The sequence below is a fragment of the Budorcas taxicolor genome, chromosome X, assembly GCF_023091745.1.
Source record: "Budorcas taxicolor isolate Tak-1 chromosome X, Takin1.1, whole genome shotgun sequence".
In the NCBI taxonomy this organism is placed as follows: Eukaryota; Metazoa; Chordata; class Mammalia; order Artiodactyla; family Bovidae; genus Budorcas; species Budorcas taxicolor.
In genome coordinates, this window is record NC_068935.1 from 113,252,209 (window position 1) to 113,279,346 (window position 27,138).

Genomic DNA, 27,138 nt, shown 5'->3' on the forward strand with positions numbered 1-27,138 from the left:
AAACCAGCAGAAAAACACTCAATAAATTATCTAGTCAGAGTTAAATAGTATTAACTAATTTTAAGGATATTGATGAGAATTCAACGTGATAATGTATGACAAAGCATATAAAGCACTTAACGTGGATATACAATAACATCTCAATATTATTATTATTATTGTCTACTGATCACCTTATAGGAGCAACATTTTATAAACCTGAGAATCAACACTTGATATTGAACCTCTTGGGCAGTTTGCCTTCCCAGGTGGCTGAGTGGTAAAGAACCTACCTACCAATGCAGGAGATGCAGAAGACATGGGTTTGATCCTTAGATGGGGATGATCCCCTGGAGTAGGAAATGACAACCCACTCCAGTATTCTTGCCTGGGAAACCCCATGGACAGAAGAGCCTGGCGGGCTACAGCCCATGGACTTGCAAGAGTCTGACACAACTGAGTGACTGAGCGCTCAAAGCACACACAAGACAGACTTAAATTCAAATTCTGGCTCCTTCTTTTTAAGGACATGCAAGGGCTTCCCTGGTGGCTCAGACAGTAAAGAATCCGCCTGCAATGCAGGAGACCTGGGTGCGACCCCTGGCTCGGGAAGATTTCCTGGAGTAGAAAATGGCAACACACTCCAGTATCCTTGCCTGGAAAATTCCACGGACAGAGAAGCCTGTCGGGCTGTCATCCATAGACTCACAAAAGAGTCGGACATAACTGAGCGCCACACACACACACACACACACACACACACACACACACACACACACCTTATCATGACTATTTTCCCTATCTACTAAAAGATAATAATAGCTAACATTTATTGAGCAGTTACTCTGTGACACCCTTGTTCTAAGCAATTTGTTTAACCCTCACAACTCTTAAGAGGTGAGGACTGTTGTTATTTTCTAGATTAGGCAACAATGCAAACAAACAACTAGACGAACAGCACACAACTAATTATTGTATGTCAAACCCAGGCAGAGCCCAAAAGCTTATCCATGTCATCCTTGTTCCCCTTAGTTTTCCTCTGATGTTTTAGAAATGTATTTTATTTTCCCTCAAGATTCTTGCAAATTGAGATTTGCTTTCTATTTGTTATCTATTAGCTGCAATTCTTACAAAACCTTTTAAAAAGTCAAACAATGGAAATGTATATACAGTAAAAGGGAAGGGACTTCCCTGGTGGTCCAGTGGGTAAGGCCTCACACTCCTCATGCAGGGAGCCTGGGTTCAACCCCTGGTCAGGGAACTTGATCCCACATGCCACAGCTAAAGATCCCACATGCTGCAACAAAGATCAAAGATCCTGCGTGCTGCAATTAAGACCTGGTGCAGCCAAATATAATAAATAAAAATAAATATTTAGAAATAAATTTTAAAAAGGGAAAGTCTCCTACTCCATACTAGGAAAAGTATGGTCCTCTTCACACACTAGGAAAGCACCATAAATTGTTCAGCGTAGACCTTTCTTAAAAATCTCAATAGCATTCTCTACTGACATTACAACGGCCACAGTAGGAGAAAACCAGTGTCATGAGTTTATAATAGCATGACTATAATACGCAGGAATTATGTCCAGAATTGCTTTCTGACTTTTGATCATTTCTGTTAAACTTTCTTCACTTTACCTCAACCTTTAAGGAGAATTTGGAAGAAGAAAAAAGGGACTCTGGAGGTAAATCCTAGGAGATAAAATGGCAACTGAGCCCTTCTTCAGACCAGACTCTGGGAAACTGAACACTGATGATATGAACACTGGTGATATGACCGATCACCATATACATGATGAAAAATTATTACCCAAGCCACCAGAAGGCCCATCATTCATAAAGCAGCATTCAAAAATGGCCATCCCTAAACCACCAGAACAGTCTTTTGCAGCTAAAGGTAAATTCTTAGAATGTGATTCATTCATTTATTCTACACATATATATTCAGCATCTACCACATGCTACACACTCCTACATAATATGACTTAAGAAACAGACTTAATTAGAAAATTAGAAAAAACTCTGTCTTCATGGAGCATATATTCTAGAGAATGGTAAGAGAAACAAACAAGCAAAGTCATTTAATAAAATACATGATGTGTCAGAAGGTAATAAATACTATGGAGGAAAAATATCAGAGTTAAAAGTATTGGATAGGCCCAAGATTTTATTCATGTTGCTTATTTCTCATTTAAGATATTTTCTTCTATGGTCTTAGCTGTGTTTTAAATTTTTTGGCTTTCCTATTGTGAGATAGAATTGACATACAGAAAAGCACATATAAATATAAATGGGCAATTATATAAAGTATATATTATTATAGGGTGAACACCATGTACCCACCAGTCCACTCATGAGATAGAATGGCCTGCTATACACTGAATATTTGCATCCCCGCAGAATTCATATTGTTGAAGCCTCATTCCCAATGTGATGGAGTTGGGAGTTGGGCCTTTGGACATGATTATGTCATGAGGGTGAAGCCCTCATGAATGGGATAAGTGCCCTTATAAGAGAGACCCCAAAGAGCTCCCTTGTCTCTTTTACCTTTTGAGGACAGAGTGTAAAAATGGTTGTCTGTGAACCAGGAAGCAGGCCCTCTCCTGACATCAAATCTGCTGGTGCCTTGCTCTTGGACTTCCCAGTCCCCAGAACTGTGAAAAATAAATGTTTGTTGTTTAAGCCACTAGTGTATGATATTTTTGTTATCACAACCCGAATGGACTAAGACATGGCCCAACCACAACACCCTCCACAGACTTTCAGAGGTATCCACTATTTTGATTTCCACATTAGTCACTCCCTTGCATTTTAATAGTGTAACTACCTATATATACCTTCCTGGGCTTCCCAGGTGGCTCTAGTGGTAAAGAACATGCTTGTCAATGCAGGAGACATAAGAGACCTGGGTTCGATCCCTTAGTTGGGAAGATCCCCTGGAGGCGGGCATGGCAACCCACTCCAGTGTTCCTGCCTGGAGAATCCCCATGGACAGAGGAGCCTGTCAGGCTACAGTCCATAGGGTCACACAGAGTTGGACACGACTGAAGTGACTTAACACACACACACATATACTTCTCTAAAAAAAGATAGTATAGCCTTTGGGATTTCCTCTGTGATGAGGTGCTTCTTCCATTTAACCATTTTTCTAAATTGGGTTGTCTCCTTTTTTCTTATTGATTTACAGAAGTTTCTTTCAATTCTGGACACAAGTGCTTGGATATATATATATATAATGCAAATATTTGTCCCTTCTCTGACTGGTGTTCTCACTTCTTACAATGTCTGTGACAGGCATGGAAGGGGCTCTGACCACCTGCGAGGAGGGAGGTTAGCTGATAGCCTTCTGCTGCTGGGTCCTCTGGGGTCCTTCTCAGTGTCTGAACTGCACTTAGGCTTTTTGGGGTGGCCACTGGCCCATGACTGAGCACATGGTGGTACTCAGGTCTGGCCATTTCTTCCTCTTTTAAAATTAAAACAAAAGTTATTTTATTTATTTACTTTTGGCTGTGCTGGGTCTTTGCTGCTGCGAGGGCTCCTCTCTAGTTGCAGCGAACGGGGGCTACTCTCTAGTTATGCTTCTCAGACTTCTCATTGTGGTGGCCTCTCTTGTTGTGGAGCATGGACTCTAGGGCCCATGGGCTCCAGTAGTTGTGGCTCAAGGACTCTAAAGCTCAGGCTCAATAGCTGTGGCATATGGGCTGTTCCATGGCATGTGGGATCTTCCTGGACCAGGGATCAAACCCGTGCATCCTGCATTGGCAGGCAGATTCTTTACCACTGAGCCACCAGAGAAGCCCCTCAGCAGGTTATTTTTCATCATGTCTTGCCTTCCAGTGGTTTCATGAACTCCAGGCTGTTAGACGCCTTAGGAAAATTATTTCTGGTGGCTTCCAATGGCCTCGGGTCGAGAGGCTTTGTGGTTTGATTAGGCCAGACACCTTGCAGGCATTTCCTGTCCAGATTTCATCAACTAAGTTCAGGGCTTGAGGGACCCAGCTCATTGGAGCTAGGAGTTCTGGGGGTACAAATTTGCATGAGACAGGCATGTGCCAACTTCTCAGGGACTCTTTTCCTTCTCTCTTCTACTCTGGCTGTGCTGAGAGCCAAGGCAGCCTTCTCTCTAGTTTCCTGGGATAGGGAATAAGGGAATGGATCCTGGAGGTGCAGTCTTCTTGGGTCCCTTCATAATGCTTCAGAATCACAAGAGACTCCCTTTTATTGTGACTGTGTCCTGCTCCTGGACATCTGGATCCCAGGTGTAAAGCTTATTCATCTTCAGTGCTCTGAGAGCTTATATCATGGACTACAGGCTACCATCCCCACGTTAAACATTAACCTGGGAGTTCATATATATATAAACTTTCTATATGTATATATAAACTTTATAAAAGTTTATATATATATAAAGAAAGTTTATATATATATATTTAGATCTTCCATAGTTTTAAGGTATTATTTCAATATTTCCAATGAAAAGGTTGATCCAAATCACCTAGTGTAATAAATATGGCCACGAATTATTTGCAGCTCTTTCTGTCAAGAGACAGGAACTATTTTCCCTTCCTCTGACTTCAGGCTGGGCATATGATCTGCTTTGATCAACAGAAAGCGGCAGAAGTGACACTGTGGGATTTCCCAAGCCGAAGCCTCAAGGGGCCCTACAACTTGCACTTCTGCTCAGTTGGAACCCAGCCACCATGAGAACAGTGAGCACCTTAGGTGCTCTGGTTAACAGCGTAAGCTAACTGTCAGATGTGTGAGTGGGGTCACCCGGGGCCAGCCAGCTCCCAGCCAACTTGTCATCTCACTGGAAGCCCATAAATGATCCAAGCAAGATCAACAAAACTGCCCTCAATGAGCCCAGGCCCAACGGATGGTCCACAGAACTGTGATCAATACAATTGTTGTTGTTTTAAACCATAAAGCTTTGAGGCAGTCTCCTATGCAGCAATAGATAACTGACACACCCAGCTCACCAGTTATTAAAAACTGCAACTACCCTAAACTGAAATTTTGATGCTAAAAACATCAGTAACTTAAAACATAGTAACTTAATATTTTGAGAAGATATTTATGCAAAATTTGTTAATAAGCTAAGGATATTCTACTTTAGGAAGCACATATTTGTGGCATAATTGGATTTTTAATCTTTTTCCTTTTGATTCCAGAAAATCTTTAAGCATACATGATTAGAATGCCCAAGTCCATTTGGATATACTAAAGCCAAAATTGATCAATAAAATATAATAAGAAAAACTCTACTTTACATTCTCTAATCCCTTCCCCAAGTGGCCTAAAAGTAGCTCCACAAAACGCAACTTTAAAAATAAAAACCACTGGACCTAGAGTTTATCATACTAAGCAAAGTAAGTCAGAAAAGGAGAGACAAATACCATAGATATCACTTGTATGTGGAATCTAAAACACAACACAAATGAACATATCTATGAAACAGAAACAGACACACGGACACAGAAAACAGACCTGTGGTTGCCAAGATTGGATGGGGGAGGGAAGGATTGGGAGTTTGGGGTTAACAGATGCAAACTAGTATGTATAGGATGGATAAACAATGAAGTCAACTGTATGGCCAGAGAACTATAGTCAATATCCTGTGATAAATCATAATGGAAAATATATGAAAAAGGATATATATGTATAACTGGATCACTTTACTGTACAGCAGAAATTAACACACTGTAAATCAACTATACTTCAATAAAATAAACAAAACTCATTCTTTAACCTAGAAACCTGAGTGTAGAGAAAGGAATAGTCTAACTCTAAGGCCATTCACTTTGTTTCAAGTTAACATCCTAGTCACATGTTTTGGATAAAATCCTTCTTAACGTCTTTCCACAGCAAAGCGCAAAATATTTTGGGGAGCAAAGAACCTTTCACTATGTCTTCCTACTTCAGTATTTGTTTTTTAGCATCTATGCATCTACAACCAAATTTCTTACTTATACTACATTGCAAAGCAGAATATCATTACTTCTCTTGGACAAAAATTAATTTGGATGACTCAGTTCTAAAGTTGTTTATGATTCTTTTTAGATTAGTACATTCAAGGAAACTTTTGAAAAATGTTTTATTTTACAGAAGAGGAATTCCATTTAAAATACAATTTATTCAAAAGATACCTAAGGAATAAATTGTTAAAACAGTTGGCTCAACAACTATTTTATGATTGAAGGAATTTAATCCTATTTGTCGCTTATTAACATCGATATGAGTCTATGATGATTTTTTTCAAAGCATACCCTTTATCTCATGTAATTTTATGTGGAAAGTATTTACAAATTATTCTATAAATTATTCATCAATTTCCAGATGAGTTGTATTTTATTAGATTTGGATGCTAAAGTGCTACAGTGGATATATGATCAAAGTGCTGATGGACTACAATAATAAAAAACATTTTCTTAGAAATTTTATAAAACTCAACATGTACAAAGCTAATGAAAATGATAATGGAGGTTTTTTCCATTTAAAAATTATAATTTTTTAATGAAAATCTTAAAGTTTATACTCCACTTACAGTGCTTACAAAATACTGGCTATATTCCCCATGCTGTACAATACATCCTTGTAGACTCTTACATACAACATTTTGTACCTCCCACTCCCCCATCCCTATGTCCCTCTTCTCCCTCCCCATGGATAACCACTAGTTTGTTCCCTATATCCATAAGTCTGCTTCTTTTTGTTATAATCATTAGTTTGTTGTATATATATTTTTTAATTGAAGGATAACTGCTTTACAGAATTTTGTTGTTTTCTACCATACATCAACATGAATCAGCCATAGGTATTCATGTCTCCTTCCTTTTGAACCTCCCTCTCATCTCCCTCCCCATCCCACACTTCTGGGTTGACAGAGAGCCCCTATTTGAGTTCCCTGAGTCATACAGCAAATTCCCATTGACTATCTATTTCACATATGGTAATTGAAGTTTCCATGTTACTCTCTCCATACATCTCACCCTCTCCTCCCCTCTCCCCATGTCCATAAGTCTGTTCTCTATGTCTGTTTTTCCATTGCTTCCCTGCAAAAAATTATATATATGCATTAGTATACAATATTTATCATTCTCTTTCTTACTTCACTCTGTATAATAGGCTCTAGGTTCATCCACCTCATTAGAACTGACTCAAATACATTCCTTTTTATGGCTGAGTAATATTCCATTGTGTATATGTACCACCACTTCTTTATCCATTCATCTGTCAATGGACATCCAGGTTGCTTCCATGTTCTAGCTATTGTAAATAGTGCTGCAATGAACAATGGGATACGTGTGTCTCTTTCAATTTTGGTTTCCTCAGGACATATGCTTAGGAATGGGATTGCGAGGTCATATGGTAGTTTTATTCCTAGTTTTTTAAGGAATCTCCATATCATCTTCCATAGTGGCTGTATCAATTTACATTCCCATCAACAGTGCAAGAGTGTTCCCTTTTCTCCACTCTCTCCAACATTTATTGTTTGTAGACATTTTGATAATGGCCATTCTGACTGGTGTAAGTTGATATCTCATTGTAGTTTTGATTTGCATTTCTCTAATAATGAGTGATGTTGAGCATATTTTCATGTGTTTGTTAGCCATCTATATGTCTTCTTTGGAGAAATGTCTGTTTAGGTCTTTTTCCACTTTTTGATTCTGTTGTTTCTTTTTCTGGCATTGAATTGCATGAGCTGCTTGTATATTTTGAAAATTAATCCTTTATCAGTTGTTTAATTTGCTATTATTTTCTCCCATTCTGGGGGTTGTCTTTTCACCTTGCTTATAGTTTTCTTTGCTGTGCAAAAGCTTTTAAGTTTAATCAGGTCCCACTTGTTTACTTTTATTTCCTTTACTCCAGGAGGTGGGACATAGAGGATCTTGCTTTGATTTATGTCATCGAGTGTTCTGCCTATGTTATCCTCTAAGAATTTTATAGTTCCTGGTCTTACATTTAGGTCTTTAATCCATTTTGAGTTTACCTTTGTGTGTGGTGTTAGGAAGTGTTCTAATTTCATTCTTTTACATGTAGCTGTCCAGTCTTCCCAGCACCATTTATTAAAGAGGCTATCTTTGCCCCATTGTATATTCTTGCCTCCTTTGTCAAATATAAGGTACCCATAGGTGTGTGGGTTTATTTCTGGGCTTTCGATCTTGTTCCATTGGTCTATATTTCTGTTTTTGTGCCAGTACCATACTGTCTTGATGACTGTTTCTTTGAAGTATAATCTGAAGTCAGGAAGGTTGATTCCTCTAGCTCCATTCTTCTTTCTCAAGACTGCTTTAGATATTTGGGGTCTTTTGTGTTTCCATATGAATTGTGAATTTTTTTGTTATAGTTCTGTGAAAAATGTCATTAGTAATTTGATAGGTATCACACTGAATCTGTTGGAGAAGGCAGTGGCACCCCACTCCAGTACTCTTGCCTGGAAAATCCCATGGACGGAGGAGCCTGGAAGGCTGCAGTCCATGGGGTCGCTGAGGGTCAGACATGACTGAGTGATTTCACTTTTCACTTTCATGCATTGGAGAAGGAAATGGCAACCCACTCCAGTGTTCTTGCCTGGAGAATCCCAGGGATGGTGGAGCCTGGTGGGCTGCCGTTTATGGGGTCGCACAGAGTTGGACACGACTGAAGTGACTTAGCAGCACACTGGATCTGTAGATTGCGTTTGGTAGTATAGTCATGTTCACAATATTGATTCTTCCTACCCAGGAACATGGAATATCTCTCCATCTGTTTATGTTGTCTTTGATTTCTTTCATCAGTGTCTTATAATTTTCTGTATACAGTTCTTTTGTCTCCTTAGGTAGGTTTATTCCTAGATATTTTATTCTTTTTTGTTGCAATGGTGAATGGGATTGATTCCTTGATTTCTCTGATTTTTAATTGTTAGTATGTAAGAATGCAAGTGATTTCTGTGTCTTGATTTTGTACCCTGTGACTTTGCTAAATTCGCTGATAACTTCTAGTAATTTTCTGATAGTATCTTTAGGGTTTTCTATATATATTATCATGTCATCTGCAAACAGTGAAAGCTTTACTTCTTTTCTAATCTGGATTACTTTTCTTTCTTTTTCTTCTCTGATTGCCATAGCTAGGACTTCCAAAACTATGTTGAATAATAGTGGTGAGAATGGCCACTCTTGTCTTGTTCCTGATCTTAGGGGGAATGCTTTTAGTTTTTTCACCATTGACAATAATGTTTGCTGTAGGCTTATCATATATGACCTTTACTGTGTTGAGGTAGGTTCCTTCTGTGCCCATTTTTTGAAGAATTTTAATCATAAATAGGTGCTGAGTTTTGTCAAAGGCTTTTCCTGCATCTATTGAGATGATCGTATGGTTTTGATCTTTCAATTTGTTAACATGGTGTATCACACTGATTGATTTGCCTATATTGAAGAATCCTTTCATCCCTACAATAAACCCAACTTGCTCATGGTGTGTGAGCTTTTTGATGTGTTGCTGAATTCTGTTTGCTAAAATTTTGTTGAGGACTTTTGCATCTATGTTCTTCAGTGATACTGGCCTGTAGTTTTCTTTTTTTGTGTTGTCTTTGTCTGGTTTTGGTATCAGGGTGATGGTGGCCTCATAGAGTTTGGAAGTGTTCCTTCCTCTGCAATTTTCTGAAAGAGTTTTAGAAGGATAGGCATTAGCTCTTCTCTAAATGTTTGATAGAATTCATCTGTGAAGCCATTTGGTCCTGGGCTTTTGTTTTTTGGGAGATTTTTCCCATAATTTCTATTTCTTCCCAGTTCAGTCTTGGAAGATTGAACATTTCTAGGAATCTGTCCATTTCTTTCAGGGTATCCATTCTATTGCCATATAGTCACTCATAATAGTCTCTTAGAATCCTTCATATTTCTTCATTGTCTGTTGTAACCTCTTTTTCATTTCTGATTTTGTTGATTTGATTCTTCTTTTTTCTTAATAAGTCTGGCTGAAAGTTTGTCAATTTTATTTCCTCAAGGTTTGTTGTATATTTTAGTTCCTCGTATAAGAGATCTCATACAGTACTTGTTTTTCTCTATCTGACTTGTTTCACTTAGCATATTGTTTTCATCTTAGTCACTAAGTTGTGTCCAACTCTTTTGCGACCCCATGGACCCCACCAGGCTTCACTGTTAATGGGATTTCCAAGGCAAGAATACTGGAATGGGTTGTCATTTCCTTCTCCAGAATAATGGAGTTTTAAGATACTTGCTTGGTATTGAGACAATAATGTTGTGATCAATATCAGGTACAATTAACACAATTTTGTCTTGATTTGGTCATATTTGTGGATTGCTATAAACAGATTCTTTATAATATTCTAGAATCGCATAAGTGAGGCAGAAACAAAATAAAGAAGAATGAAAATAATTTGGTTGGTATTAGGGGAAAGAATGGGTGCACAATTTTTCCTTGGAACTGGTTGATTCTACTATGTCATCCCAAGAGTCAACTATGAACAGAAGTGTTTTAAAAAGCTTCTTTACCGAAAATAGGCTAACTATGAAGACAGTACAATGCAAAGCAGAATATCACTACTTCTCATAGATAAAAATTAATTTGGATGACTCAATTACAAAGTTGTTTATGATTTTTATGATTCAATTTTTATGACTGAATAAGTTTAGGAGAGTTATAATGTGTAATTAGCAGAGATATTTCAGCTTTAAATTGTTAAGTGTTAAATTATAGATGATGAAGAAAATTATCTATAAATTTGAGTTTTTGCATGAGCTGAAAAGCCTAAGAAATATCAAAACAGTAGGAAAGTATAAGTGGAGTAATGGCTTCACTGAAGCCTTTGGTTTTTTATAATCCTAGCATGAAGGCAGAGAAGGCGATGGCACCCCACTCCAGTACTCTTGCCTGGAAAATCCCATAGACAGAGGAGTCTGGTAGGCTGCAGCCCATGGGGTCGCGAAGAGTCGGACACGACTGAGCGACTTCCCTTTCACTTTTCACTTTCATGCATTGGAGAAGGAAATGGCAACCCACTCCAGTGTTCTTGCCTGGAGAATCCCAGGGACGGGGGAGCCTGGTGGGCTGCCACCTATGGGGTCACACAGAGTCGGACATGAATGAAGTGACTTAGCAGCAGCATGAAGGCATCCTGGACATCATTGTAGCAATCGCACATGATCACTATAATGCTATCATGTAATTATGATTAACCAAACAAGTATACTAGCCACTTCTGCAGCACACAATGATGGAAAGGAAGGCTACCTAAGACAGAAATGCCTTGAGTGTTGAAAACAGCGCCACCTAGCCGTTGAATTTGTTTCTAACAAGCCCCCTTCTTTCTAGTCCACATGACCTTTAGCAAGCGGGCAAAAAATTTTAGACTTCAAGTGACCGACTTTGAAAACAGGGATCTTGTATGGTACACACTGTGATTGTATATCTGAGACAATTCAGTAGAAATGGCTCAGCATCCTTACATGTTATAATTACTTAATATTGCCATTACAGCTTCCAAAGTACAACTAAAGAAAAAAAAAAACACATTATATTTGAAATCCTGTCTACTATGATCAGATGAAAGAAATCCATGTTAACACTTGTGCCTTCACCAGTTCTTCCAGTTGTGGGACACAAATCCTTAAAAAATCTATTAGATAAAGCGACTAAACACCAGTCTTACCTCCCAGTGAGTAAAGAGAAGTGAAATACCCAGCCACAATGGGGAAAAGAAATCCAGCATAGGTGAACAGCTCCCAGCAATCCATCCTCTCTGCTTCTCTGGCACCCTTTCCTCAGTGCAACACCTCCTAGGTTCTTAGTGTGTATGACTTACTTCTCCAGACAGACCGCAGGGTCCTTGAAGGCAGGTCAAGCCCTCTTCTCTTGGGTGCCCTTGTGCTGCTGGCGCTGAGCTGAGCACCCGGCGATGGCTTATTGGTTGACTGATGTCATGGGGGCGCTGGAAGGGCAGGCGATTGATTCCAGCTGAGGAACCCGAGGTGCGAGGGAGGCAGGTGCAGGCTTGAAGGGAATGGGTGCCAAGAATGGAATGGTGGTGGCAGGAAGCTCAGTAGCTCTAAAGGAGTCTGTCCCCACCCCTCAAGGCTCTGACCTAGGAACTTGGGTTAAAAAAAAGGTTTACAGAAGTAATCCCAGAGGGAATAAATAAATTACTGTAACTCCTGAGATGAAATATGACAGCCACTAAAAGTTCTTTGAATATTGTGGGGATAATTGTTCAGTTTCCAAGCCCAATTTTCCCTCCACAGAAGGTGTTAATCATTTCGATTGTCACTGCACCATTTTATTTTAATCATGTCTTTGTGGTCTTTTAAACACGTTTGAAAGGAAACCAATTTCATCCAATTTTATAATTCAGTGCTTTCTTTCAACTGTAATGAACTAGAACCTGAAATAGAATAAAACAGGTCTTGTGCCCGATTTGAAATTCAGTATAATGGCAGTGCTCTTTCTCCCTTGATATTAAACCTATATCTAGAATGGAGACTTTTTGGCCCAGAAATTTTCTAGCCTTAATATGTAATTCTGAATGTGGTGGGCTGACAGTAGAACAATTCAAATTGTTGGAAGGTTCTATACTGGAAATAAGACAAATAAGTATTTTTTCTGAGTCATGGAATTCACAACAAATGGATGGTTAAGGATATAATTTCTAATATATATTATTGATTCTGAATATTGATGCTTTATATGAGGTGCTTGAAATAATTGTGCCAAGAAGGTCAGTAAGATTTCAGCCCTTTTAATTGGTAAAGGTGTCAGGATAAACAAGATTACACTAATGGACTTTGATACATATAATTCGGATGATGATACATTGTCTTTTTTTTCACCTTATCTTTTTACTGTGAAATAGTTCAAGTATACAGATAAGTAGAGGATATAGTAAAAAAAAAAAAATCCATACTATCACTCAGTCAACTCTTAAGATTTTGCTATATTTGCTTTAACTCTTTTAATTTTTAAGAAACACAGTTTTTCAGGTTCCAGTGAAGTCTCTTGCCTGATTCCATGCTCTGCCTTCCAGAGGTAACCACCATCCAAAACTTGGTTATCTATCATCCCTGTCCAAATTTCATACTTCTAGTTCAACTGTATGTGTTCACATACATGATACGCTGTGTTGTTTTGCAGGTTAAAATTTTTATACAACATTTATGAACATCCAAGATCTGTGAAAATACCACCTTAAAGTTTAGGGGAAAAATTAAAATAACCACAGGTATTATTTACGAGTCTGGATAATTTTCTACCCTTCTTTCTAACATCTTATTTTCCAATTTTTCTAAGAACAGTATTATTCATTTCCAACTAACAATTTGATCAAAAAATTAAACGGACAAGAATGCTCATTTTACAAAGAGATCCCTTGGCTGTTGAGAAACCAGTGATGTAGAGAATGAACTTGCATATATTCACTGTCATTTGAATTAGATTTACAATTATTTGAAGAGGTAGGTGGCAGACATTGTTCTCTCCTATAAACACTGTAGTAAAGAAAGAGACGTGGAGGTAAATTAATAAAAGGCTGAAGGTTTAAAATGAGCTTGAGGAGAAAGAAGATGAGATTAAACCTTCAAGAAAATTAAGACACAGCACAGTTTCTTAACTACAAGTCAAGTTACTGGTAATTATTGTAATATGTTTTACTTAATATGTTCAGAAGACTGCCTCCTCATTTACCAAGTCTTTGGGGAAAATGAGTTAGCTGTATCCTTTTGATCAGTATATTCTATTGGACAAACCATGAAAATCCCTGGCAAGCTGAATGGGAGCCCAGATCTTCTATTTCTTCATAATCTTTTATGTATTAGTGACTAAAGGATTTTTCTTATTTCCAATATTAGATACTTGAAAAAGAGTTAATGAAAGTGAAATAAAAAGGGGATACAAATATGGAGGATTTATTAACCTCCATATTTTTGAGGAGCAAACAAAATTTATTTCCTTCAGAGGGGTCATTTCAGGGATTATAAGCTCACATGCTGTCAGGGACTGGTCAAATATATTTATTTTACATAAATGCAAATTACACTTTCATTGAGGTATAATTCATATACCATAAATGCATTCCTTTAAAGTGTATGCTTTTCAGTTTTTAGTATATTCACAAAGTTGTGCAATCATTACCCTGAAAGAAACCCTGTCCATTAGCAGTCACGTCCCTTTTCCCTTCACTGCACCCCACCGGCCCCCCGACTCTGGCAGCCACTAATCCACCTTCTGTCCCTGTGGATTTGTCTATTCTGGACATTTCGTGCAATCTGAATCATACACACTATGTGGCTTTTTGTATGACTTTTTTCACTCTGTGCAATTTTCAAGATTCATTTATGTTGTAGTATGAGTGTGGTCCCTTATCATTTTTACATGTGAATAATATTCCCTTGTATGGATATCTCACCTTTCATTTACCATTCATCAGTTGATAAGACAGTTGTTTTCTCTTGCGCTATTATGAATAATGCCGTCATGAACATTCATGTACAGTGGCCTCTGAACTTAAGCTCAAAAATTTAGATTTGTAGGGGCTTCCCTAGTGGTACAGTGGTTAAGACTCTAAGCTTCTGCTGCAAGGGGCGAGATTTCAGTCCCTGCTTAGGGAACTAACATCCTGCACCACAATGTGGCATGGCCAAAAATTAATTAAAATTGATTGAGCAACCAGTTTTTAAAAACTTTGTAGAAAAAACTTATCTCATATTGGGGTATAGCCGATTAACATGAGCAACTTGTTTTTAACCTATCTTCTGCTTCTCAGAATATTTATCTTTATAGTCCCCAAATTTAAGTTAATAGGTCATTTTCACTAAATCTGATGACAGGGAAATCTTTAGAAACACTGGTGAGAGTTCTTTGTCTGTGATACTTAACACATTTTCTCCTTTAACGTAAGACCAGAGCTAAGATATGTACCTATAAAGTATAGATCAAGTAGCAATCAAGTTGGTTTTGAAACTCACTCAGTTTTCCAGCAATGCCTATTATGTGACCTGATGAATTGTTAGGTTGCAAGAACAGATCAAGTAAACTTCCTTATTTAAAAAGTACAGTTAAAACAAGCTATTACAAAGTTCTAGTTAAAAACTAATTCTTGGAACACTTTCACACTGTTGGTGGGAATGTAAAATGGTGCAGCCACTATGGAAAACAGTATGAACGATTCCTCAAAAAATTAAAAAATAGAACTACCATATGATCTAGCAATTCTACTTTTGAGTATATAGCCCAAAGAATCGAAATCAGGATATCTACACTCCCAGGTTCACTGCAGCATTATTCACAAAAGCCAAGATATAGATAGAACCCAAATGTCCATTGACAGATGAATGGATAAAGAAAATGTGGTATATACATACAATGGAATCTTGATCAGCTTTAAAAAGAAGGAAATTCTACCGTTTGCAACATCAATGTACCTGTAACACCTTATGCTAAGTGAAATAAACTGGACACAAAAAGAAATATTGTATAATCTTACTTTATGTGTGGAATCTTAAAAAGTCAAACAGAAATAGGATATTGGTGGTTAGCAGGGGGTGGGGTGAGAGGGGAAATGGGGAATTGTTCAATGGGTATGAAGTTAGTTACACAAGATGATTAAGTCCTAGAGACTGCTGTACAACTTTTAGTCCCATAGTTAACAATATGCTATTGTGCATTTAAAAATTTAAGAGGGTAGATTTCATGTTAAGCATTCTTAAACATACCAACACAAAGCAAAGGGACACAAGGAAATTTTTGGAGGTGACTGGTATGTTTATAACCTTGATTTTGGTGATGGGATAATGGGTGTATGCATTAAGTCCAAGCTCATCAAAGTAGATACATTAAATATGTACAGTTTTCTATATATCAATTATACCTTATTAAAGCTATAAAAATAGTAATTTTTGCACTTCTCTTTATCATTAGACACTATGAGGTAAAAACTACCTACTTGACTACCATTGCTGTTATAGTTTCTGTGCTATGACATCTTTTGTCTCATGATTCCTCCTAAATTGCAATCATTCTTCATTCCCACAGGATACAAAATACCTATAAGCCAAAGAACTGAGACTTAGGCATTTTAAAAGAAACACACTAAAAAAAAATTCTAAGATATTATTACAGAAGCAAAAATGCATTATTTATGTTACTGATTACCTGGAGAAGAAAAGATTGAGGTGTTGGTGATTGAGTTCAGAGAATAATGGCGTACTTGACTCCACCAACTCACCCAGGTAGAGAGGAAGTGAAGCATAGAGTGGAACCAGTAAGTCATGGTTAGCCATGACTGCAAGACCCTATTGAGAACAGCTGCTGACCTCACCGGGGCATTTTCTGGATGCTGAGATGGGACAATGTAGTCTTTTTTGACAGAACAAGTAAGGTGCTCATCATCCCAGAAACTGCTTCTTCAACTGTTGGTTAATTCTTCAGTGTGTGCCTTAGCAAGGGCTAACAGCTGAGCTGAACGTTTCCTGAACCATCTTTCTCAATTTAACTTTGATCTAAGTTCTAGTCTGGAAATGAGAAATGCAAGTAAGAATGAGGGTCAATTTATTTTAAGTAAATTTATCATTAAATATCAACGTGTATCATTTCAAACATTTATAAATATCACAATTTATAGAAAATTAATGTAATCTTAAAATTATTGGAACAATGCTTTTCACAGTTATTTACATTAACTTAAACTACCTTTGTAGAAACAAATGATGTTTAAAAGTGTCCTTGCCACAAAGTAATAATTTCATAGTACCTTTCTGTAACATTTATGTCACTAAAGTGGCAGCTGCACCAATAAAACCCAGCAGATTCAATAATTTACAAACAGCATAATCAGAACTGAATATGCAAGCTACCATTCATTCCAAACAAAACAAAACCTTTTATATTAATATATATAAATATTTTTCCATTTTCATTACTGAAGAAAATAATTAGGAGGCAGTATTTTCTTGTTTGTAGTAAAAAAATTAATCTTAAGATTATTTTAAAATTGACATTGAGAAGCTAGATTAGGTAAGTTGTTATAATGCCTCACATTAAATTTTTTGAGAATTTCTTGGTTGTGGGTGCAGCGAGAAGGAAATTCTTGGGTTTACTGGAAGCTTTTTTTATCAATTAAACCATTTTTCTGTTGTATTAATAATATGTCCATAAGCAGAGATAACTACTTGTCATCTCAAATAGAAATTTTAATTGCCTATCAGCCATTTATAACACACTTAGATGGAAAGAGATTCTTGGCTTTTTTTTTTCTACTTAAGTTTGTAAACTTTTTTTGATATCCCCTCAAAAGGATCCTAAATAGATCTAAATATATGTCAAAGGAAAAGCAAACTTTATATGGACTCAGTGCTTGTATTTGAAAACAATATATGCTATACTATTCCACAGGTTTTTTTTAGCATATAAAAGTATGGTATAAGAAATTATAGTCACAATAAAGTACATTTTCTTTTATTCACATAGAACATATACTTAAATTTTAAATGTTGGCTCTTCAAGAAAGCCTCTCCTGGTAAATAATATGTATAACCGTTGCCCAAAAATGTATACAGCTGTTTTCCCCAAAATATTTATACACATAGTGGTCCACTTAAGACCAGCCCCATTAGAATCTACTGAATACAATGTGTTCTTAATTTATAAATGGGCTACCCTCAGTATATAAAATATAAACGCATGTATGTTACACATACAAAGTAAGAAATATAAAAAGGAGAGATGAAAAGAAAAGGAAGTGTTCTTTCCTATAAGATCCTGACAGAAACTCAGTGTAATTAGTGAGAACATGTACTCTTAATTTATAAATGGGCTACCCTCATTATACAAAATATAGAGGCCTGTATGTTATACACAATGTAAAAAATATAAAAAAGAGAGATGAATGAAAAAAAAAAGGAAAGTGTCCTTCCCTATAAGATCCAGATAGCAGCAATTCAGTATAATTAGTGAGACCATGTAAAATACGTGAAGAATTTTCAGTTTTGGCAAATACTTTTTAGAAAAATGCCTAAGGAATTAGGGTACTAAATTTCTATATTAAGAATTTAGTAGAGGCTTCCATTTAAGCATTTAGTGAAGATGTTGTGGTCTCCCTAATAAGCAGAAAAGAGGACTTTGGGTAGGGGAGTCTGTTAAAAAGAAGCAAACAAAAAATCACAGATTTTTAGCCGATTAGTAATAGCCCCTTAATGAAGTGTGTGTAGTGCAGGAATCAAATCCTGGCCCATCAGAGTCTGAATATATGTGATAAAAAAATTCCAATGAACAGGATCTGAATTCTTCCTAGATCTTACAGGGAATGAGGCAGGAAATGATTGCAAAAGAGGGGGTCAGCCCCAAAGGTGGCTGGTCCAATCTTAACTAGTGCTGTTAAAAAACACACCAAATGTTTCTATAGCATTCTTTCTGCTGCATTTTCTTTATTTCAAGCCACAGGTCTACTTGGAGGATCATGCAGCAAGTGGCTTATAAATAAAATCAGTCTATGAATAGTGTCATCACATTAAGAGACAGAATCACTGGACTCTCTCCATAGGTAAAGAGCTCGCATCTTTGGAATCCATGAGCTGGTAGTATTTACGGCATACCTAAAATGGGACAAAAATCATATATGTCAATAATAATATACATGCAATTTAGGAGTTAAAGCAATGAAGATGATTCAATAATTACTGAGCTAGAAATTCCATATGGTTCCTAAATATTGCTTCACAGGTAAAATGCAACAAATACAACTGGGCCAATTTCAAAATTAGCAAATGAACACTACTGCTAACTGTTTACCAAGACAAGTCATTCCAATTTTTCTCAAATCTCAGCATATGTTACCAAGAGAGATCCTAAAGATGGCAATCATATCTATTTTGGAAGTCTAGGAATTTGGACATTTACTGTATCCTTCAGCTTAGAGATATGTTATATATCCTATTTTTTCAAAGACCAAGCTTTTTCATTCTGTACTGGTATCAAAGGGAAACAGAAGGGAAAAAAATATCAATGAAAACATTCAGCTGCAATGCTATTTTCTTTCCTTTTCCAGACCAACATAATGCAGCCAAAAACAAACAAACAAAAAAAAAAACAAAAACAAAAAAACCTCAGGATAAACAAAAAAAAACAGAATTTTTCCTAAAACAGAAGTTTTAAAAATTTAAATTACAGTTCTTCGGGGGAATACTCAGACTCTTCCACCAAACATTCCTGAGAAGCAGAAAGAAAATAAGCATCTGCTAATTCTGCACAGATTTATGTATACAGAAGCCTTTTGTAGTGTATAAAGCACTAATACCAACATAAGGAATGGGTATTATGGAAGAAAAATATTTGAACAAATTTATTATAAACATGAAGAATACAGAAAATGGTAAATCTAATTTTAAATTCTCATGCACATAACTGAAATTTTATCATGATTTAAAAGATAATTTAATGTTCTGTTAATGTAGATAATTTTTATTCCCTTTCTGCTAATGTAAATAACTTTTCATTCCATATTTATATATAGTGCTTTAGTGATGATGCCAATCTGATTAATGCTTGTCAGACTTCTAAAAACAGATGTTCTCCCATATCAATAAAAAATTTTTACATTTTAAACCCAGGTCATCTTGTAATTAATTAAGAGAAATAATTCAACTCCCTAATTAAGAAGATTTTTTAAGTGTTTCACTTTCTTGGCAACATATGAAATACGTCATTTCCATTTAGGCCACTAATTTGAAGAAAAACTGAACTATCATTAGGAACAACTTCCAAAAATGATTATTATATTTAAATTAATGCTGGTTATTCAGTGAGTTTTATAATGTACTGAGCAATTTTACTTTTATAAGAATATTCAGAATATGTGAAAATAATAATTCAGTTTGAATTTCACCAATTTATTTCAGCAATAATTTTAAAAAAATTTCAGTTCACCAATGTATTCTCTTAACTAAAATAAAAGTGACGATAACTTTTCCCCAGGTTTAGAGTTTTACAGAAACTCTGCTAACATACTCTGGCCAAAAGTCTTACCAGGATTGAAATATTAAGACTTCTGTGGCAGATTTTCATAAATATGAAAAACAACTTAGGTACATTTGAAAGACAGTTCAATTGATTTCAAATACTATACATTTCATCTACCACTCTGAACATCCTTTCATTTAAGCATGAACAGTAGTACTTGTGCTTACTGCTGCACTTGCCAGCAGAATGTAGCCCCTCAAAGAAAATCATCTACTAAAAATCAAAGAGAATAAAAGCAGAGTCACAGTCCTTAATTCTGAATTAAATAGTCTATTAACTAGACCTTTAATAGATTTTCCAGGTTCCTAAGAACAGGAAGAAGGAAAAATACTGAAAACTTTCTGTTCATTTATACACAAAGACATTAATGCTAACTCATATAATTGTCTAATTTAAAGAGGAACTGACCTGAGAGGTACCTTGCTCCGATTAACATTACCACGCTACTCACTATAAAAAAGCCCAAGGGTAGACTACAGAAGATACTAGGGTCACCTGTTGTCATCCGAGTAGGAGGGAATTCCAGTCAAGCAAACCAAAAGAAAGACACATAATTACAATATTTGTGTTAAGAATCACATGATAGCAAAAAAAGTTATAAATATAGTATATTCATAAAAGCTAGCAAAGAGTTATTACTTTAAATCAAAACCAGAATCAAAATTGAGGGCTTATGACAGTTAACAAACAATACAGATAGCATGCCACAAATAGCAAGAACATAGAGCATACAGACCAACATAAACCTTCCACTGGCAAAGCCAAAGAAAGCTGAAGGAGAACTTTCTTTTTGGGAGGCTGCTGATTTTAGCTTTCTTGGTTCTTCCCCAAAAGATACTAAGTGAGCAATCCCATTCCCCATCCAGATTAAAATTATAGATCCTTTGGCTATCAGAGAAGAGTTATATTAGTCCAACTCATTAGTTTGAAAATAAATTTCAAACCCTATTGGTTTCATTTTCTTTTTTACACACAGTTGGTATAACAAAATGAACCTGAAAATTAATGTTACTATATAATTTAAAAACTAAACTGTATTAATCTATACTTTAAAATATTGTCTGAGAACACAATTGTTTCGATATTTTCTAACCTGACTGAAAACATTTCCTTTAAAGAATAGCTAGAGAGATACAGACATAGGCTTTTCTTGAATTTAAACATTATGTATCTTGAACATTTAACACTTTTTGGAAAAAAATGTTATTTTGGTGGATTTGGAGTACAAAGTCATGAAGTCATTATTTATCACAAGCTCTCTCCAAAAAATATTAAATCCCCAATCATTCCTACATTTTAAACATATTAAATATATGTTAAAAATTATTTACAGTCCATTCAAATATAGTTACAAACAAGAAAATAAATATGAATGCTTCAAAATTGGCAATATGCTTTGGAAATTAAGCTAACATAATATTCTTCCCATAAATTAAAACTATTTAAAGAGGATAAGAGGCCAGGTAGCAATCTGAATAGATTTATGAGATCATCAAAATAGGATTCTATCTGTACTATTATTACATAGCTTACATTGCTTGAGGAACAATCAGCATTTCACTAATTGATTGAATATTGTTATCTGGATTATTATACAGTTTTAGAGACTCTCAAAATGTTGTACATGAGTGCTTTTCATAAATCTGCTACAAATTGTTTTCACACTTTGCCTTAAATACACTGCAGCCTAACTGAAACAAACACCAAGTTTGAAAAATCGAAAGCTCTCAAAAAATCAAATTATTTTATCGTCAATTCTGAAGGCAGAAACAAAAAAATCATGTAATTTTCTTTTATCCACTTTTTCTTGGCATTTTAAGTTCCCTGACAGTAAGGTAAAGCAAACAGAAAATGATCAATTGGCTTTGTGGGAACTTGGCGATCAAAATTATATCCTCAACTGCAAGTAAGGAAGAAGTATGTGTGGCATTGACATGGAGGCGGATATGGCGAGGGAGGGGAACAGGTTGAATTGTGCCATTTTATTTATTTATTTGGCCATCTAATATTTTTTTGGCCATAAAATAAATAAAATACATTTTATTTATTTATTTTTTGGGAGCATGCGGGATCTTGTTCACTGACCAGAGATGAACCTGTGCCCCATGCATTGGAAGTGTGGAGTCTCAACCACTGGACTTCCAGGGAAGTTTCTGTGCATTTAAAAAAATATAACTAGTCAAAGAAATCAGAGAACTCATTTTCATCAGCTTTTAATTGAGGGTAACCAGAAAATAAATCAGGGTGCACAGCTGCTGCGTCCTTCAAAGCAACTAGCACTGTGCTACAAAAAATACCTATGATTGAGAAGTTTAACTATAAAAGGTCTCAAAACTGCAAACAGTCTTAGCAAGAAAGGCTTTGTCACCATCTTAGAAAGAAACGTGGGTCTCAGAACAAAGGATTTGAAGACAATGGATATTAAGCCTAAAGCTTATTTAGGAGAATAAACAAAAGCTTCAAGTAGAAACAGGATGATCCCAGAAGCTTCTCTGAAAAACTAGATACATTAAAAGTGGTTCTTGGGACTTCCCTGGTGATCCAGTGGCTAAGACTCTGGGCTCCTAATGAAGGGAGCCTAGGTTTGACCCCTAGACAGGGAACTAGATCTCCCATGCTGCAACTAAGCACCGGTGCAGCCAATAAATAAATAATTTTTTTAAAGTGGTTCTATACTCACTTTGGGGTTGGAAGGCAGGCTATATTTCATTTATAAACTCTTCTCTCTTAAACTATATGCTTCAAAATATTATTGGCCATTGTTTCATTCATTAAATTCCAAATCTTATATTTAGCAAAGGATTACAATATCAAGCCACATTAAAGGTATGTTAAAGGCTGTTTCAATATTTAAGGCAGCTCACAGCTGTTTACAACTAAATATTTTATTTATGGTAGATACCTTCCCATCTAAGCGATTAAAAACAAAAATTCTCTAATTTCTGCCAAGAGCATTTCCCAATTATGACATTTCTAATTTACTATGTTTGGTACATTTCTTCCTCTGATTTCAATGAATTCTTGCAACATACACTCACTAAGGACTTGGGAGCAGTCCAGGAAGTAATGAAATGTATTCTGAAATCAATATAGCTTTTGGTCAGTTCAGGTCATGAAGACAGCCCCCCAAAAAGGCAAAGTCAGTCACGAAGAGGATAAAAAAAGTTTAGTTGATTCTTTTTTTCATTAGGAAGAAACTAGAAATACTTTTACTTTTAGAAAACTAAGTTATCAATCAAAGTACCAGAAATAAACTAATAAGGAAAGGTATGGCAGGACAGAGTTAAGCACATATATCAATCTGATAATTTACATTTTATGTTTAGAACTTTAAAGTGTTTTCAAAATGTTAGAAACTATGAGCATATGATAATGCTATTCTTCAGAGCAGCCTTGCTAAGTATAAACAGATACTTAAAGAAGCTATTTAACATACTAGGACAAAGTGGCAATAACAATAAAAACATTTTTACCACTTTCTGAAGACTGAGTTGTAACCCAACCCATTGATTTCATCACAGCTTTCTTCCATGTAGAATAACGAATTTCACTTTCTAGAAATAGAAGGTAGGAAAACCATACATAAGAAAGGCAGTTTACTCAATGTTATGTGGCAGACTGGATGGGAGGGGAGTCTGGGGGAGAATGGATCCATGTACATGTATGGAATAATCTACCAGGAGACCCCAGTTCGATTAATAATCTACCAGGAGACCCCAGTTCGATTCCTGGACTGGGAAGATCCACTGAAGAAGGGATAGGCCACCCACTCCAGTATTATTGGACTTCCCTGGTGGCTCAGACGGTAAAGAATCCACCTGCAATGTGGGACACCTGGGTTTGATCCCTGGGTTGGGAAGATCCCCTGGAGAAGGGAACGGCTACCCACTCCAGTGTTCTGGCCTGGAGAATTCCATGGACTACAGTCCATGTGGTCGCAAAGAGTTGGACACGACTGAGTGACTTTCACTTTCACATGTATGGCTGAGTCACTTTGCTGTACACCTGAAACTATCAATAACAACTGTTAGTTACTATACTCCAACACAAAATAAAAAGTTTTTTAAAAAAGAAAGACAGTTTACTAAGATGTTCTAAGTACTATACTTATATTCACTCATCATTCTTGATAAATTGTTTCACTTATTAAACTGACGCTTGTCACACTGTATTTAACTGACATGGAGCTTTACCAGGACTCAGATCCCGGTATGGTTGCCAAAGACTGCCAGTGACTGCAGAGAGAAGCTTGTGTGGAAGTTGGAGGGAAATTCAGCCTGGTCTGCAAAATGAAAGGAGATGCGGAGACAGGCTATCTGCTAAGACCAGGTCATTTATAAGCAGGTGGTGATGAATTAGATAGGAGAATCCTATTTGATCTGCTTTCTCTTTGGGGGAGGGCAGAGGACCTTGGAAAGTGAAAGTCGCTCAGTTGTGTCTGACTCTTTGTGACCCCATGCACTGTAGCCTGCCAGGCTCCTCTGTCCATGGAATTCTCCAGGCAAGAATACTGGAGTGTGTAGCTGTTCCCTTCTCCAGGGGATCTTCCCAGCCCAGGGATCAAACCCAGGTGTCCCTCATTGCAGGCAGATTCTTTACCATCTGAACCACCACAAAATCCACTATGATGCCATTTTTTAACATATAAATTTATTAATTTTAATTGGAGGCTAATTACTTTACAATATTGTATTGGTTTTGCCATACATCAACATAACCCTGTACGAGAGACAGCAAAAGAGACAGAGATGTATAGAACAGTCTTTTGGACTCTATGATGCCATTTAATACACAGCTTTTTAAAAAGGTTTAAAACCAAATTGAATATATAAAACCTGACTTTTGTACACAAACTTAGTTACAGGTATTGGGGCTTCCCAGGTAGCACAGTGGTAAAGAATCTGCCTGCCAATGCAGGAGATGCAAGAGACACGGATTTGATCCCTGGGTCTGGAAGATCCCCTGGAGGAGGAACTGACAACCCACTCCAGTATTCTTGCCTGGAATAGTTCACAGACAGAGGAGCCTGGCGGGCTACAGTTTATTGGTCTGGCTTGTGGCTTAGTTTTGTTTGTTACAACAGTGAGTCAAATATTTAATGCTCATTGATTTAAATTGTTGCTGCTTTTGTCAGGCTAGCCCTGCTGTGCTTAAAAGTTACCAGAATGGTCCTTAGCCAAGTAAATCCTGTCCTAAAACTGGTCATTGGCACTAAAGATGACCCAATGCAGACACAATGGGTCAGTGGTCTATATATCTCCCTTGTCACTGTCAGAAAAGGTTACACTAACAGGCTATTAATAAAACTGATAATGTGGCAGTGTTCTCCTCGTACATGAAGAGACTATAAACAGTAGAAGTGAACGGTAAAAAAGTGATTATAGAAATTTGTTTTTTTTTTAAATAGGGAACTATTTCTCTTATTCACATTCATTCAAATATGAAGCCAAATATGTTTAGCAGCTGAATATGAAATTACCTTCGCATTTGCAATCTTATTTCATTTCTTGATTTGTGACTAAACCACCAAACTCTCTCTCCCTTTTCACAGTACACCAATCTTCAGTCTTTACGAGTACCCTCACTGAAAAAGATAACTGTAGAGCACAGGGAACTATACTCAATATTATGTAATAACCTATACGGGAAAAGAATCTGAAAAACATAGTATATATAACTGAATCACTTTGCTGTACTGCTGGAACTAACACAACATTGTGTTAGAAATCAACTCCAATAAAAAAAATAAATAAAAGTACCCTCAGCGTTGATCTGAGGTTCAAATCGCTCCATTGTGACAGCCGACAAGTCCTCAGGCTCCAGACTCCAGACGCCAACCCCTTCTGCAGCCCCTGCAGCCATGGCAGCTCCCAGGGCAGTTGTCTCGGGCATGGATGGCTTCACTGAGGGGAGCGAACAACATCACTCTCTTAGCAGTGACATATGCCTGAAAAATCAGTTCTCCAAAGAAACATGACTATTGGGGTTTGAAGGAATGAGGGCTTACTGACCTACTGGAATATACAGAATGTCTGCTTGTAACTGCATAAGGATTTTGTTGTTGGTCATTCCACCGTCTACCTGCAAATGGCTGAGTGGAATTCCACAGTCACGGTTCATGGCGTCCAAAATCTGAAAAAAAAAAAAATGCAATGAACATCATCAAAGTACCACACAGTAATATCCAGAAAATAGTCATCTTCTACTTAAAAATACACAAAAGCTCCCCAAAGCCTACAGAAGAAAAAAAGAGATTTCTTCTAGGTCCTCCTTGATTTGGTTACCACCAACCTTTTCTCTGGGGAACTTCCCTGGTGGCTCAGACGGTAAAGCATCTGCCTGCAATGTGGGAGACCTGGGTTCAATCCCTGGGTCAGGAAGATCCCCTGGAGAAGGAAATGGCAACCCACTCCAGTACTCTTGCCTGGAAAATTCCATGGATGGAGAGGCCTGGTAGGCTACAGTCCATGGGGTTGCAAATGGTCGGACGCGACTGAGCGACTTCACTTATAACCTCTTCTCTTACCACTCCTCTGCACTCACCTCTATATCCAGGCAAGCCAGACAACTCTATTTTGCACCCTGATTTCCTGCCATGGTGTCTATGTTTGTGCTACTATTCAAATCCTTTACCTAATATGTGTTGCTCAACATCCCCTCAACTGCAAAATGCCCAGTGCCCAGCAGCTAACAGGAACTTAAAGAGTAATGACAGCTGGGAAAAGAAAACAAACTTGCATTTATTACATTACTGTTTAGGCAGGCTTAATTAAATTTTTTTTTCTTTTGGCCTTACTGTGCAGCCCATAGGATCTTAGTTCCCTGACCTAGGATGGAACCCAGGCCCACTGCAGTGGAAACATGAAGTCTTAATCACTGGACTGCTAGGGAAGTCCCCAGGCTTAATTTCTGATTATGCTGGGAAGATTGAAGGCAAGAGCAGAAGGGGGCGGCAGAGGATGAGATGGTTGGATGGCATCACTGACTCAGTGGACATGAGTTTGAGCAAACTCTGGAGATGGTGAAGGATAGGGAAGCCTGGCGTGCTGCAGTCCATGGGGTCACAAAGAGTCGGACACGACTTAGTGATTGAACAACAAGAACAAGCTTATTAAATTTTCATAAATTTCTGGCATATATAAATATATATATATATATA

General features: G+C 36.9%; 1 protein-coding gene across 4 annotated transcripts in view; it reads right to left on the minus strand.

Moving 5' to 3' along the window:
* Positions 1-18,060: 18,060 nt before the first annotated feature.
* Positions 18,061-27,138, minus strand: part of GK (glycerol kinase) — a 75,418-nt gene continuing 66,340 nt past the window's right edge. For all 4 annotated transcript variants that reach the window (XM_052662864.1, XM_052662863.1, XM_052662862.1 and 1 more), the window contains 5 exons: positions 25,991-26,111; positions 25,739-25,882; positions 23,453-23,533; positions 20,388-20,474; positions 18,061-18,556 (listed from right to left, as the gene is read on the minus strand). In XM_052662864.1, the coding sequence (XP_052518824.1) occupies positions 18,546-18,556; positions 20,388-20,474; positions 23,453-23,533; positions 25,739-25,882; positions 25,991-26,111 (444 nt within the window). In that variant the 3' untranslated portion in view covers positions 18,061-18,545. The remainder of the gene's footprint in view (positions 18,557-20,387; positions 20,475-23,452; positions 23,534-25,738; positions 25,883-25,990; positions 26,112-27,138) is intronic.